Source organism: Tachysurus vachellii, chromosome 1 (assembly GCF_030014155.1).
Source record: "Tachysurus vachellii isolate PV-2020 chromosome 1, HZAU_Pvac_v1, whole genome shotgun sequence".
Taxonomy (NCBI): Eukaryota; Metazoa; Chordata; class Actinopteri; order Siluriformes; family Bagridae; genus Tachysurus; species Tachysurus vachellii.
Window position 1 is genome coordinate 24,148,160 of NC_083460.1, and position 16,527 is coordinate 24,164,686.

A 16,527-nucleotide genomic window follows, 5' to 3' on the forward strand; every position below is an offset into this window, starting at 1 on the left:
CTCACATTTTTTATACTAGCATCTGTTCAAACGTTGAATAGGAACTATTTGTATATTTATACACACACACACACACATACACACACACACACACACACACACACACACACACACACACACACACATATATATATATATATATATATATATATATATATATATATATATATATATATATATATATATATAAATATAAAATAATATATAAAACCAGTGACTTAAGATCCAGTATTTACTTTAATAAATGTCTTTCCCCGAAGCGGTGATGAGGTTCATTCCTCATTTAACTATTTGTATCAATGCGCGCTCCCGGATGTAGGCGCGCGCCCGCGCGCATTGATACAAACAGTTAAAAGCTAAGCGCGGAGGAATGAGCCCCATCACCGCTTTGGGGCGGACTACAGCCTTCTGATCGGGTTCCTCTTTTATTAAACCTCCATTTTAGATAGCAAAATTATCACCTCACATATTACCTTTCCTAATAAACTATTAGTGTATAATAACCAGTGAATTGCCCGTACAGTCTAAATGAATCGAATCAAATTGACAGTGTACGAGTTAATCCAGTGAACCACTCAAGGTGTCGGTTCGGTGTCGTGAGTTGTTTTGTTGAGGGAGGGATGGAGGCTGTTTCTTTTTTTTAATCACCCATCACTTCATACATTTCACTGCCTTGTCTATACGACACTCACCCGTAGATCTAGTGCTTATATATGGGGGCAACTAACTATACTGTGCAATTAATGAATAAAAATCTAATAATAAATAAGTGAAATCATCTCGTGTCTGTGCAAGCTGCAGCATTGCATTGCATGTCAGTGTGGAAACGTGAGCAGAAAGACGAATACAAACTGCAGGGTCTAAGCCACTGTAGCAGAAACAACCTATTGATTTAAAGGGGAAAATACACCATCATCATCATCACCATCATCATCATCACCTCCATACAATACAGCACCAGCATCGAGGAGCTGCCTGGAGTTTATCTGGTGAGTAATAATATATTCTTCATGTTGTGTTGTCGCATTGATGAAGGATGCAGATTGTAGTTTTCAACAACATCTCTGTCACTCAAAAACATGCTTATTTTTCAATTCCACACACGTTAATTACTCCTTAGTGGTGCCATTAGTGTACATTGCAGTGTACTGTGTGTGTGTGTGTGTGTGTGTGTGTGTGAACGTCTTAAGTGCCAGCAATCAGTGTGTTATTGATAAACTGCACATCAGTCAGGTGTCCATGCAGCAGAATTCATATCCTCACTTGATCAAATCTATGATGGACTGCTGTCACGGACAAGTCTTCAGATAACATGATTGTTCCTCCCTTGTCAAGTCTTATCTACCTATACATTTCTCTATGAGTAATGTGTGTATGTATACGAGTGTAACAGATGAGTAGCAGGTACTTATGCATGTTTGTGTGTATAATATATATATATATATATATATATATATATATATATATATATATATATATATATATATATATATATTTGTGTGTCTAACATAGATGTATTATACATCTCTCTCTCTCTCTCTCTCTCTCTCTATATATATATATATATATATATATATATATATATATATATATATATATATATATATACAGTATATATATATATATACAGTATATATATATATATACACACACACACACACACACACATATATATATCAGTCATAAATATACTATTTTAATAATTTCATCAGTAACTCTTTATTGGAAGCTGTGTAAGAAGAAGTCCAACACTCACACACACACACATGAGTAGCAGGTACTTATGTGTGTTTGTGTGTACTGTACTGTATATCTATATATATATATGTATATATTTGTGTGTGTCTAACATAGATGTATTATACATCTATCTATCTATCTATCTATCTATCTATCTATCTATCTATCTATCTATCTATCTATATACATACACACATAGATATATACTTTATATATGCAGCCCCCCTATAAATATACTATTTCAATTTTATCAGTAATTCTTTATTGGAAGCTCTGTAAGAAGGAGTCCGATGGCTAACACACACACACACACACACACACACACACACACACACACACTGGCTGGAAGACATATGTGTGTCTTTAAGATAAGACAGCTTATCTTCAAGCAAAAACAAACATAAAAAGATGGCATTGACAGTTAAGGAGAATAAAGCTCTAATTAAAATGTAAACGCAAAAACTAGAAGATTTCACAAAAAGATTTTATATCGTAATGAAATGAACGTTTGTCGGTATTTTCTGTGTACTCAAACTGAATTATGTAACATTAACATACAGCACATATGTGTTTTATTTCTTAGAAAATACACAATTGTATAATATTAATGTGGATTAGATATCGGGTATTACCTCAAATTGTTTGAATCTAGACCTGATTGCTGTGTACCAGAACAAACCTGTCCAAAATGGTGAAAAATACATGATCTTATCACTGGAGCAAAATAGATCTACAGTTGTAGTCTTTAATATGACTTTAAAAAAAAACTTTAATAAGATCAATTTTTTTTAACTAGGACACAGGAATTTAGATCTATAGAAAAATCAAATAATTTAAAAATCTTAGGGAACTAAATGGCTTGTAATAATGGAGTAATTGCAGTGTTGAAGAAACTGTGCAAAAAAAAATTCTAAAGGTGAAATGAATTGGTATTCAAAATGGCTGAGCAACATAAATAGCAATTACCTCCTGCTGTGCTAAAACATGTTATAGATTGATTGGCAATGTGCAAAATTGTCCCAAGGTGTGAAGGTGTGTGTCCATGGTGTCCGGAAATAGACTTAATACTCGTCTGTGGTTTCTCACGGAGAGTCTGGACACTCTTTTTAGAAACCATATAAATACAAATAGATATCTAGGATGGATAAATACCTAGGATACAGCACTTAGGACTTTGATTAAGAAAAGATAAGGCAGTAAACCTACTTTTAAACCCAAATTTGACCTCGTACTTGTGCTGTGATTGTTGTTATTCTAACAAATGAAAAGCGATTGAAGCTCGTATTTCAGGGCAAACATGCATTCCTTAAAGAATACGACATCTTTAAGGTCACTATCAGTGTGATGGATCCAATAGCGATATTTACATTAGAGGCTTGGGTTAGTCTAGGCTGACAATACAAACTGGAGAAGGTTCCAGTAATGCTGAGCCGGATTGCTTTTTACACCCAAATAACTCCAGTGAATAAGGGAAAATATCAGGCCAGTGGTGAGATTAATTATGAACACACATTCGGACAAATTAGTTCGATTCATTATGGGAATGGTGGTGGTGGTGGTGGTGGTGGTGGGTGGGAGAATGGGTGGTGGTTGGGGTCTGGGGATTGTGATAATTATTACTAATAATAATTACTTAAAGAGGAGCATTGCACATATTAAATGCCACCATAAAGAGCTTGGTATCTTACTGTATCTCTGCTTTGTGCAGGAATATGTCACTCTACATCAGACTCTATAAACACAGCATCTGCATATTTTTGGAGGACTTTTCCCACCTCCTTTACAGCAGCACCCGCAGCAATGAAAGCTGTTAGATTCTGTATCAGCTTCTTTCCCAAGAAAGAATTCAATTCAACACCCTGCTGCCCTCCAACATCCAATTTAACTGATTTAAACAGATCTGCATCCCACACTACTATGGGCACCTGAGGTGTATAAGCCTTGTGTTATGTTCATTCTTAGGACCCTTTGCTACTGTTAGAGGCAAACTGACTCAGGACAGTATTGGAGTTTTATAAACACTACAGAAATAAAAAAAGCTCTATGAAAGCTCTCAACAATGCATCTGCAATTCTTTTTCTTCTACTTTCGGCTTTTTCCTTTACGGGTCACCACAGCGAATCATCTGTTTCCATTTAAATCTATCCTCGGAATCCTTTACTCTCGCACCAATAACCTTCATGTCCTCATTGAACATATCCATCAATTTGACCCACCACAAACATTCATATCTTAAAGTTGTCCACACTACAAATCACAGTCTCAAATGTAATAAAATATGTTCAATATTAGATTTGATATACTTTGTGCTATTTATAATCTTTTAACGTTAACTCTGATGTTTGGCATTAAATTAAATTGGACCCAAGATGTTCACACATTTTAATGCTAGCGTTAATTATTTTTTTTTGAACAATCTGAATTATCTACATTTAATTATTTACAAACCCTGCTTATGATGATAAAGCTACGGTGAGCATAGCTCACTCCAGAATGAACCATTTTATGCAGTTTTACACAGTGAAATGTCCTGGTAAGGTTATTAGAAATATAGGCACTCTTCACATTTTGATTGGATGCTTCTCGTCCAATCAAATGAGTGGTCTGGGATGTACAGTTTTATAAAAGACTCAATTTAATTCTTGTTCTCACATACATTCTAACACTTGTTTTAGATTCTAAAACAGTTGTATTGTTGCAAATTATATTTATTATCAATTCCTTTGTGGGCTGTTACTATAGAAACAACAACGTATTAATATGAACACATTATAAAATATCTACGTAATAAAATATCGACGTAAACCTGCCATTAACGTTCCAGCTTGAACTATGATCTTTTTCATGCAGTTATACACACATTCGTTTCCAGTCAGATTTTTTTCCAACCAATTCGACCAATCACATTCGAGAATTTAACCGCACCGTTGTATAAAAAGCTCCTATTATGACCTAACATTTTAGACCTAACTATTTAGTGTCACTGAGTGTACACACAATACTCCTGTATATTCATATACTTTCAGGGCATTTGTTGTTTTGTCATATCCTGAGTAATTATTGTATTGTTCAGATTACACTATTGTGTTTTCCAAAGCAACATTATTATTTTGTGCCATGGTAAAGGAGACAGGTACGGAAGCGTATTTCATTCACTTGAGGAAAAAAAATCTACTCTGTTTTTCTGAATTAACGAGTTAATTATCATAGAATTATAATTTTTCATAAAAAAAAAAAAAATTAATTGTTCTGTTTTTCTGAATTAATGAGATCCCTCAAAATCCTGCCAGGAGCTCTATTTTATGTGGATTGCATGGAAGTAAACATGTCCCGCCTTTCAAGTTTAATCCGGTTTTATTTTACTTTGGGTTTGAGACATTGGGAGATACTGCTGTCTTTAAGTAATATAAATGGTATTGTTATTAGTGCGTCAACTTTGCACCTGTTCAGACGAAAAGAACATTCCGATCTGCTTGACGTTGCTGTGTTTCTCCAGGATCAGTTGAACCGATATGGTATGCTTCACGGTAGCCGTATCACCATTCGTGAAAACCCGTCGATTGCACCATTGATGCAGATCCCATATGGTTTGAGTTTATCATATGAATCAACATGCCATAAAAAGTTCGGGCCTGGATTATGATGCAAACGTCGCCGAAGACGATTCCGGCGCCTCAGTTGCACTCCATGGGGATCCAGTATTTTCAACAATTGCCTGATTGTCTCTTGTGTCACCACATAGCCAGCCTGAATGCATTTCAGATGCATCATCTTATATCTGTGAAGCATACCATATCGGTTCAACTTATCCTGGAGAAACACAGCAACGTCAAGCAGATCAGAATGTTCTTTTCGTCTGAACAGGTGCAAAGTCTTGAGGTGTCTGCGCAAAGTTGACGCACTAATAACAATACCATTTATATTACTTAAAGACAGCAGTATCTCCCAATGTCTCAAACCCAAAGTAAAATAAAACCGGATTAAACTTGAAATGGACATGTTTACTTCCATGCAATCCACCTAAAATAGAGCTCCTGGCAGGATTTTGAGGGATCTCATTAATTCAGAAAAACAGAACAATTAATTTTTTTTTTTTTTAATGAAAAATGATCTCATAATTCTGAGATAATTAACTCATTAATTCATAAAAACAGAGTGAAAAAAATGTTTTTCAAAAAAAATTTATCTCATAATTTTGAGATAATTAAGTCGTTAATTCAGAAAAACAGAGCAAAAAACTTTTTATTCATGAAAAATTATCTCATAATTCTGAGATAATTAGCTCGTTAATTCAGAAAAACAGAGTAGATTTTTTCCCTCAAGTGAATGCAATACGCTTCCGTAGAGAGGACAGTTTATTACAGTATTTATCATTCATTCATTCATTCATCTTCTACCGCTTATCCGAACTACCTCGGGTCACGGGGAGCCTGTGCCTATCCCAGGCGTCATCGGGCATCAAGGCAGGATACACCCTGGACGGAGTGCCAACCCATCGCAGGGCACACACACACACACTCTCATTCACTCACGCCAGTGTTCACATCCTTTTCCAGAGATGCCAATCAACCTACCATGCATGTCTTTGGACCGGGGGAGGAAACCGGAGTACCTGGAGGAAACCCCCGAGGCACGGGGAGAACATGCAAACTCCACACACACAAGGCGGAGGCGGGAATCGAACCCCCAACCCTGGAGGTGCGAGGCGAACGTGCTAACCACTAAGCCACCGTGCACCCCTCAACTAACATACGTTACTATACTAATATACTAATATAGTGTATTTACTATACCAGCACCAGGTAGAGCCTCCTGTTGCTCTAAACAGCTTCAATTCTGTCTGGGATGTTTCTGACACTGGAAACATCTCTTTGAGATTCTGGTCCATGATGCCATGATTGCCTCAGACAAGTCCTGCAGATTTCTCAGGTGTTCTCAGTGTTTCATGCTGTGACTCTCCTGCTCTACCATATCCCAGAGGCCTATGAAGGACATGTTCATGAAACCAGTCTGAGACCACTTTTGCTTTGTTATTATACTGGAAGTAGCCTTTAGAAGATGGTAAATTTTAGCCATGATAGGATGCATGCACATGACCAGCCTGGCTGTTCTGCTTTGACCAATCTGCATGATTTTCTACATTGCAATTGGCTGATTAGTCAATTGCATTAATATGTAGGTGTACAGGTTTTGATAAAGTGTTTGGTGAGTGTACGTGATATGAATTGGGATGTGCAGGCAGTATGTCTTTGTGGAAAAGACGTACTGATCAACATAATTTTAAGTAATGGTAAACACAGAAGGTATTCGCTTATATCAAGACTTTAAAGTAAGCACCTACTGTAGAAGCTTTATACAGTACAGCTTTATTTAGTTGCTTTATACAGCTTTATACACCTAAATGACTCTATGGGATGGGCCAAAATTGATTGATGGTCTTCTTTGGGTGTTACTGGTCAATTCTTATTCTGGAATACCAACCAAATGAACAAATAACTAGCAGATGAGTTTAGAGAAGGAAAAACACTAAGAATATGCTTTTATGAAACACTGGTCATGCCTAAAGCACAGAGAACTTTTCAAACATGCAGACGGATTTTTTATTTTTTTTAATCACCGTCCTTTAAGCATCTATGGCATTGAATTGATTTTTTTCTGTTTCCGCGATCGTAATCTAAACCGTTCTCCTGCTTTCATTCTCATCATATTTCCACATTGCATGGAGGAGGATTATTTAAATTGGAAACATAACTTTTGCTCTTATTACTTTTTTCTGTTTGTAAGAGATTATTACCACACAGCATTACCGTTTGAAACGGAGGATGACGAACTTCATTTCTGTCAGAAGGATTTAGTTGCTGTGAGTCTGTAAGATGAAAGCGGTGGAAAATTGCTCGAAGAAAATGAACCATCGAATCATTTTTTCTTCAGGTCAGCGTTCAAGAGAATCCATAATGATGCCTGCACGAGAAGCTACCAAGAAGAAACCACCTAAGGACAGCTTAACTTTATTACCCTGTTTCTATTTTGTAGAGGTGAGCACTTCTAATGAATATTAATATTGTGTGGTGTTTTAATGATTAAATCAGCTCCGTAATTATTGGCACCCTTCATGAAAATGAGCAAAAAAAAAAGATCATATAAACATTACATTCTCATATGTAATATTTTTTTTAGAAAATATATGTGGCAAAATTATTGAAAATTCTTTTCAGTTTTCAGAAATGAGGTTGCGCATAATAAACGTAATGTCATCCGATCAACATAAGGGAAATTAACAAAAAACTTTTAGTACAAAAGTTCCAGGTGGATGTTGATGTGCCATCTTGGATAAAGTACACAAAATTAGTAAGAGTACGTTTTTAAAAATAATAAAAAACATTCACAAAACAATAAAAGAACGCTTGGATATTTGCTTAGTTCATAATTGTTTTTGATGTAATGTTGGATGATTTGAGCCTAGTATAAGGCTTTTTGGAAAAATTGATGCAATCATGAAATCTGCTAAATATTGGCTTATTTTAGACCAAAACTGATTGCCTCTGCCTCAGACTTGGCCTTAGATTATTTCCAACAAATGATCATCGCAAGAATACATAACTATTTTGCTAATTTTTGTGGATTGGATTTTGTGGTGTTTGTGGATTGGATCTCTACTGAAAACCTGCTGCTCTGAAATTCTGTTCATCCATCCATCCTTCCATCCATTCATCCAGCTTCTATACTGTTTATTCTTCCCAGGGTCGTAGGGAACCTGGAGCCATTGAAGGGCACAATCGCACACAGCCACACACCCATTAGCACACAATTATTAGAGATCAGCCTGCAACACATGTATTTGGACTGGAGGAGGAAACTAGATACTTAGAGGAAATCCCAGATGTATGGGAGAGCGTACAAACTATGCACATGGGGAAGTGGTAATTGAACCCCAGAGGCAAACATGCTAAAATCTAAGCCACCTTAGTGAATTCAGGCTATATAAAATTATATTCTTATCTGACATCATCTACCCAGAATTTCATGAATTTTTGATTGCAGAAATGAACACAAAATCAAGCAAACTATGTGATATTCAATATTCAACAGGAAGGGTTCACAATAATAAATGGGTTATGTTCACAAAAATAAACCAAAAAATCTAAAGATTCTCAATTCTGTTATACTGCTATAAATAATGGCGACTTCCCCAAATATTGATTTTAAGATTTCTGATTATGTGATATTCATTTAGTGTGATCATTTTCATAATAGGTGCCAAAGATTATGATACACAGTGGTTTGGTTGGGTTTTTCAGTGAGCGCTACAAGCGCAAGCTGTGCATGTGTCTAGCATCAAAGACACTCAAAGACGCACCATTGGCTTTAACATAATTTAACATAATCATTTCTTGCTTGTGATGAATTAGAAATTCCATTGTCATGGCATTGCTCATGTGACTCGCAGCTGCCTATCGTGGCTTCCTCTATGGTCTCTTTGTACTTCCTGGAGTTGACTGATGTTCTGCAGCCAGCGCAGGTGGGTTTTCGCTGTCATGATCGCTCGCTCAGCATGCCCTACGTGGAGAGCGGAGAGGAACTTATCCCTCTACTTATGCTGCTGAGTCTCGCCTTCGCTGGTCCCGCTGCTTCCGTAAGTGCATTTGACTGTTAATGGGGTTGGGGATGGGGTTCTGATAAGGAAATAGGACTTTTGTGTAGGACTTTTAATAGCCCACAGATTGACAGAATAAAAACGTTTCTAATATTTTTTCTGTATTAGATTCAGGTGATCGGTGCTTTATCAGTCCAACAGAATTCTTCCTAACATTGTTTTGCAACTAAAAACTGTTTTTCTAGGTGTGAGACAAAGCTAAAGTAAGTCTGGTTCTTTCTTAGTCAAATATTATATTTATTATTCATATGTGATTTAAATGCTTATTCTGAAGGCCAATATATTCTTCTTATTTTTTTTGTGATGTCAAGAAAACGAAAGTTGTTTTCTCAAGAACTCATTTTTCTGTCAGACTGCATTATTGTATATTATTTAGCCGTATGCTAGCCAGTTTCCATAATAATATCAGTTGTTTGAGACGGCGACTGAAATCTGCAGCTGTACAGTAGTTAACACTACAGTGATCCTGATCCATTTCATTGGCAATAGTTTGAAGGCCTGGAATGTCTCCATGGTTAGACAGATGTTTAAATAGATATATTTATTAATACTGACAGGGAAATTTGGGGACAATTTAGTCAAACACCATACAGCCACCTGAGCTTAGGCTGTAACGCTACGACTGTACTATCACTTTTTGTTAATCGACTCTCTGATAATTCTTATAAAAACCCAATAATGCCTTTTGAAATTTGAGAAAAATAAGTTCGGATGAAATAGCGAATGACCAAGATATACTATAATATCTTGTTTTGCTTTTGTTATTGTCAGCCACTTATCTTCTATAATTTAACAAAAAAAAAGTTACACCATGAATTAAAGCATTCTATCAAAGGATTGTCTGCTGTTGGGTTTTGTCTGTCTAGATTATGATTGGAGAGGGTATTGTGTATTGCATGCAGTCCAGACTCAAGATAGTGTCTGGGAATGAAGGAAGCATCAATGCTGGTGGATGTAATTTCAACTCTTTCCTCCGGAGAACTGTACGTTTTGTTGGTAAGTGACCAAACTTTTCATATGTAAAACTTATCGGGAGTGTATTAGGTGTACACATATACACTGTTGGAAAAAGTTCAAAACTAACTGACTTGAGTAGAAATATGGCTACTGTAGTAATAATTCACTTGATTAAAAGTAAAAGTAGTGAACAAGGAATTTAAATAAGTATGATAAAATAAGTTGTGTGGCTTCTGTAACGACTGTACAGGTTTTCTAAAATGTTCTTTATCTCATTCATTAAAAAGGTTCTTTATATTATGTAACCCTTCGCAGTTCAGCTTTTATGACAAATAGTAGCAGTCAAATCTTGTTTAGGAATCAGTGGCTTGCTCAGATGAATAGCTAGCTAGTTAGCTTATGCTAATCCTTACATCCTTCTAGCTAGCACTAGCAAACTAGAAAAGATGCCCCCGACATAACACTTTCATATATAATATTCCGTAACTGCTAAAGTTTAATACAGAGCTTTCATACTATAACACAAAAAGATCTAGCTACGCTAATCTAGCTTAGCTCACTCAGCTAGCTAATGGTTGTTTCCACACTATGGATGCTGAGCTGTGAAATGATGATTTATCAAATGGTTTTTGGCTGCCATAGTTGGAGATCATTATCACAGTGTTTCCATTGAAGGTACCTGATACATTGGAAAGAATGCTCATGTGTCTCCACAGTTTCAAACATTGCTGCTGCTGACTAAGCATTTTGCATTTAGACTAAGTGTTTCTTTATTCCTGGCTTTTTAGGTGTTCATGTGTTTGGTCTTTGTGCCACGGCACTTGTCACTGACGTAATCCAAATTGCCACCGGCTACCACACACCTTTCTTTCTGACTGTATGCAAGCCCAATTACACCCTTCCTGGAGTCTCCTGTGACAAAAATCCCTACATCACTAAAGACATCTGCTCTGGTCATGACCAGCATGCCATTCTCTCAGCCAGGTAATCCTAACATCCCAAGATAAGGATGAAAATAACAGTCAGAAAGCTGTATTTAAAGTGGGTTTTTTTTCCTGCACTTTTCATATTTATCTCTTTTTCCTTACCCCAAGTGCTGTCAGTGGTTTTGCCTTACTCTAGACATTTGCTTTCCTTTGTGGCAGGAAAACCTTCCCTTCCCAGCATGCAACTCTTTCTTCCTTTGCTGCTGTTTATATTTCAGTAAGTCTCTCCCTCTCAGTGTGAATGTGTCTGTGTTGGGTGACAAAAGCAAAGCAAACAATATTTACCACTAAGCAAATCCTAGTTAATCCCTCTCTTGATGTGGCAAGATAAACAGTATTAACAAAGATGATAAGTGAAGCAGGTTTTTGAAAATAGTAACAATCTCAAATAAATAAATATATTTACACACTAAGGGAAATGTGGATTTATTATTTATAACTGCATCTTGCAAGGTCTCTGGCAGATTGTGTAGAAATAAACCAGTCACATCCGATTTTTAGCCACCAGCCTGCCACTATATAAATATCACAAGATACCAGGTTGATGGATAGGAGTTTGTGTACGGGGATATGGACCATCTGTTGTGCTGTCTGTTCTTCTAGATGTACTTCAACTCTACTATCTCAGACAACACCAAGCTGCTGAAACCTGTCTTGGTTTTTGCCTTTGCCATTGCTGCTGCCCTGACCGGTCTCACTCAGATCACACAGTACCGCAGCCACCCCATTGACGTCTATGTGGGTTTTTGCATCGGTGCTGGCATCGCAGTGTATCTGGTGAGGCTGTTTTTCTGTGCCCTTACTTGTGCACGTGGAAGCTGTGCGTTTGCCGTAATAAAGCCAAAGCCGTAATATCAATGATGGGAGAGTCCTTTGGTGTCAGTTATTTCTTTCTTGCCCTGGTCTTTTGATCTTGGTTTAAAATTAGATTGCACAGTGTAAAACTATTGTCATCAGTGAGCTTCATGGTCCCTCTGCACCTACTGATATATTTTTCATGGACATTTTAATGCCTTTACTAAGTTTGAGATTGGCTGTTCAATTTGTAAATGAAAGGTGCAGTCAATCAAGAATGTGTAGTGAGTTAATTACATTGTGTGTATATAATCAGAAATTGGTTCACTTGAACGTTCTTTGTTTTGTTCCAGGCATTCTATGCTGTTTCTAACTTCAAACCAGCACAGGATTCCATTCCTGTTCCTGCCCCACCCCCTCCAAAGGATGCCCTGCGAGCCCTTGCACAGAGAGGCCACGACTCGGTTTACAATAAAGGCCATGCCTCTGAGAGTAATGAAGAGATTACATCACCGTCTTCCTTGGATGGTTTGAACCGCCCCATCCAGCGTGAAAAGGCATCATTAGGTAGCCTGAAACGGGCCAGTGTAGATGTAGAGCTTCTTGCCCCCCGGAGCCCTATGGGTAAGGAGACTATGGTGACATTCAGCAACACTTTACCACGAGCTACAGCTGCAGGCCCTGAGGAGCCCACAAGGCGTTTGGTAACAGTGCCTGTGCCTGTGGACCCAATGCGATCACATCAGCTTGTCTCTGAATGGAAGCAGAAGTCCTTGGAGATGCGCAGTGCTAGTCTACAGAGTGATGAGGGTAGCAAGGAGGACTCAGACCTAGGTGAGGATACCACTGAAGAAGAGAGTGCACCATCCACATTATACAGTGCCACTGTGCCACAATCTGCCAAGCCAGCCAATGCACCCACGGGAGCAAGGGTAGTTATGCCTCCCAAGCCGCCAGTTCCTCCTCCAGTGTCTCCAAAGAGTGCAAGCACCCGTGCTAAATGGCTGTCCATCACAGAGAAGAGTGGGGCCAATATACCAGGTGCACTAAGGGCGATGAACCAACCTCGCATCATGCAGGTCATTGCCATGTCCAAGCAACAGGGTCTGCTATCCAGCACCAAATCCTCTGAGGCATCATCCTCCTCTGCCACTTCCTCTATCACAGGCACCGAGTCACCCCCCTATCGGCCACCATCTGATCGTGACAGTGGCTCTGGCATCATCACAGTGGATGCGCATGCCTCTCACCACCCTGTAGTCCACATGGTCTCCAACCCTGCCAATCCCTGGGAATGGAGGGGATCCTCAAATGGGAACATGTCCGAGTCATATGAACTCAATGACCTGAACCGCGAGGGCTCTAGAGGATATCGTCAGGTGAAGAACAGCTCACCATGCTCTTCGATTGGTGAGGCTGACCTAGACTTCCATAAGCCTCTTCAAACCCCTCAGCCACCGCAACCTCCCCAGCTTCCCAAGCTTGATCAAAACATGGAGGGACGCAGTCTGCGCTGCAAAACTCCTCTGGTGCTTATTGATCGGGAGAACCCTCAGAACCATCAGGAAAACTTTTACAGAAAGCTGCAGAGTGGAAGACGGTTCAAAGAGTGACAAGGCACAGCATCTAGGATCTCAAATGATGCAGGTTGGACACGTATCACTATGCATCACTCAGACTCTCATTCTCATTTTTTTTGCATTTTTTAGTGTTGATGAGATTAGTGAGGGTAAATACCTGCATGATTTAATGAGATACATATCCAGAAAATGCTGCTTCAGCCAATACAACAAGCACAATATTTTTGGTCATATCTCTGGACTTCTCTGGAATGGCACCAAAATCTAATGAAGAACATATACTCTATATACAATATTTATCAGATTTTCAGATTTAAAAAACAAAACAAAAACAAAGGTTGATTGCAAGGTTGCTGTTTTGTATTGTGGCCTTTTATCTGTGACTTGATTTTATGCACATTTGTCTGTGCCTATGATGTCAAGTGGATTTCATCTATTTATGTCTTTTAATGTGGTACTTTCTTAGAATATATTGCCTTGGGGATAATAATACTCTAAGATAAATTTTAATGGAGTTCAAATTGATCAACATTATCCTCATGCCGGAAAGAACTCGTCTTATTTTGCTTAAAGAATTACTGCACTCAAAAATGCTCGGCTTGTAACAGTTCTCCCAATCGCACTTAGCATTTTTCAGTGTAGTACAGTCATAGGAAATATAACATATTTTGACACATGGAACTTACAAGCACATGGGCTTGGATTCTGACTGTATTTAATGCACACATTATAAATTTCATATAACAAGTTCCAAGTCTGAATGCGCTACATTTCCCTGCATAAGTCTTCTTGAAAAAGTATAATTTTATTGCTATTTTCAATAAAGAAATGAATTTTTTTTCTGAGCACTTAAAAACAAAGCACAGGGAAGTGAGGGGGATTGTTTAAAGCATTTAGTGTATTCATAATTTGTTTAAATTTTTCTCCGTTAATGAAAAGCGTGTGGCTTTTGCTCACTTGCCGATGGACTACTGCATGTTATGTTAGTGGTTGTATCCGTTGGAAGTTCAGATTTGTCACAGTGATGAATTAAATTTTATCAGTGATTGTCTTTGCGCCGTGTGGCAAATGAAGCACAATGGACGTTCAATGTTTAGACATGTGAAGATAAAATCTAATTTTCATATTGCGATAATATTGACAAACCTTTCAGCACAGTTGGAAAACTATGATATCAGCATGAGATTGTATTAAAATTATATGTATTCAAAGATATTTTTATTGTTCTTAATCATATTTGTGTAATAACATTAATAACCTTTCGGTTGTTTGGTCAGTGCTGGCTGAGTGCCTAATAGAGAGGCTAATCACAGTGTAATAGTATACAGGTTACATACACAATTCTTAGCACCATATGAGATTCCAGGAGATTATACAGCTTTTAGGCTAGAAATAGTGCAGAATAGACCTAATAAAAGTAGTAGAATAAAACTAATAAAAGAACAAAATCCAAATCCATCTCTCTTTGAATTTTCCATACTATAATATTGTAAGCAAAACTCCCAGGTGAGTAAAGTAAATGTTGACTTTATTATAGAATGACACATTGGCTGGTCTATATTTACAAAATAATGTACATTTACCAGACACTCTTATTTCAGTTTATATACCTGAGCAATTGAGGATTATGGGCCTTGCTCAGGGGCCCTGCAGTGGCAACTTGGTGGACCTGGGATTCAAACCAATGACCTTCGATCAGTAGTCGAACACCTTAACCACTGAGCTACTACATCCCTTGTTTTATGCACAATAGCAGTCAGTAGTAGATTGTGACATGGTCCAAATCTTTTGAGCAAGGCACTTAACCCTCAACTGCTCAGTTGATTTCCAGTCACTCTGGATAAGGGTGTCTCTGGATAAAAGGTGTACATGAGAAGGGGAAAATGTTGCCTGTTCCTCCTATCTTCATCTGACTAGTGCTGGTGAGCCTGTGACCACTGTAGTCTCAAGTTAGACAACTTAATGTAACCTAATGTTGTCTTTTGCTGTTGTAGCCCAACCACCTCAAGTTTCCCTGTATTTCTCTCAACCTGAACCAGTCTGTCCGTTGTCCTCAGGCCTCTGTGTGAAAATTTCAGGATCTCAGCAGTTTCTGAAGTACTCAAACCGGCCCATCTGGCACCAACAACTATGCCACGGTCAATGTAACTGAGGTCAGGACGTTATGTTTGGTGTGAACATGAACATAACTGAAGCGCTGAACCTCTTGACCTACAACTGCATGATTATTATTTCGAGTTATCTATATAAATAAATGTAATGTTCACATCACATAAAACATAATGTTTAGATCTCAGTTAATTATATATAAAACTGTATAATTGTATTAGCCGGTGCTTTTAATAAAGTGGCTGGTGTGTGTTTGTGGGATACAGGTTTAAATATACAGAATTTCACCATTAATATTCATACCTTTAATTAATATTCATATTTAGGCATACATGTTTGGATTCTCTTTTCAGATTTTATTGCTACTGAATGTGAAGGAAAATTCATAGGCATTTAAACACATTCTCAGCTCTCTGGTTCTCTTTCAGGAGAAACGAAGACTAGGTAAGGTAAGGTACTGCCGTCGATTCAACACCTACCTGAACTCCCTCCTACATTTGTGAGACTGGTGCTCTTTCCATCCTCCACAGTTTGCAAACTCCCCCTTGATTCTGCACATCCAGTCCATAATGTACTTTCGCTTTATTTATTTTATTCCTTCCAGTCAAACAAGGTTCTAGCTGTTGCCATGGCATCCGGGTGCTGAGCAGTATGAAGCAATTTATCATTTTAATGAGAAGAGTGTGAGAGACGGTGAGGAGGGGCT

At 37.8% G+C, this 16,527-nt stretch overlaps 1 protein-coding gene across 1 annotated transcript; it reads left to right on the plus strand.

Moving 5' to 3' along the window:
• The first annotated feature begins 699 nt into the window (after window positions 1–699).
• On the plus strand, window positions 700–14,940 carry plppr3b (phospholipid phosphatase related 3b). The gene is made up of 8 exons (XM_060878778.1): window positions 700–989; window positions 7,672–7,775; window positions 9,188–9,373; window positions 10,261–10,390; window positions 11,140–11,335; window positions 11,497–11,554; window positions 11,941–12,114; window positions 12,486–14,940. Exons 2-8 carry the CDS (start codon window positions 7,695–7,697, stop codon window positions 13,743–13,745), a joined length of 2,085 nt encoding a protein of 694 aa, XP_060734761.1. The 5' UTR covers window positions 700–989; window positions 7,672–7,694; the 3' UTR covers window positions 13,746–14,940.
• Window positions 14,941–16,527: the final 1,587 nt, after the last annotated feature.

What these genes read in the sequence shown, in the direction of transcription:
- plppr3b (XM_060878778.1), top strand. Translation starts at nt 7,695, where the DNA reads ATGATGCCTGCACGAGAAGCTACCAAGAAGAAACCACCTAAGGACAGC. An exon ending in TCGCTGGTCCCGCTGCTTCC is followed by an intron (nt 9,374 to 10,260) that starts GTAAGTGCATTT and finishes TTGTCTGTCTAG; the next exon opens with ATTATGATTGGAGAGGGTAT. An exon ending in TTGCTGCTGTTTATATTTCA is followed by an intron (nt 11,555 to 11,940) that starts GTAAGTCTCTCC and finishes CTGTTCTTCTAG; the next exon opens with ATGTACTTCAACTCTACTAT.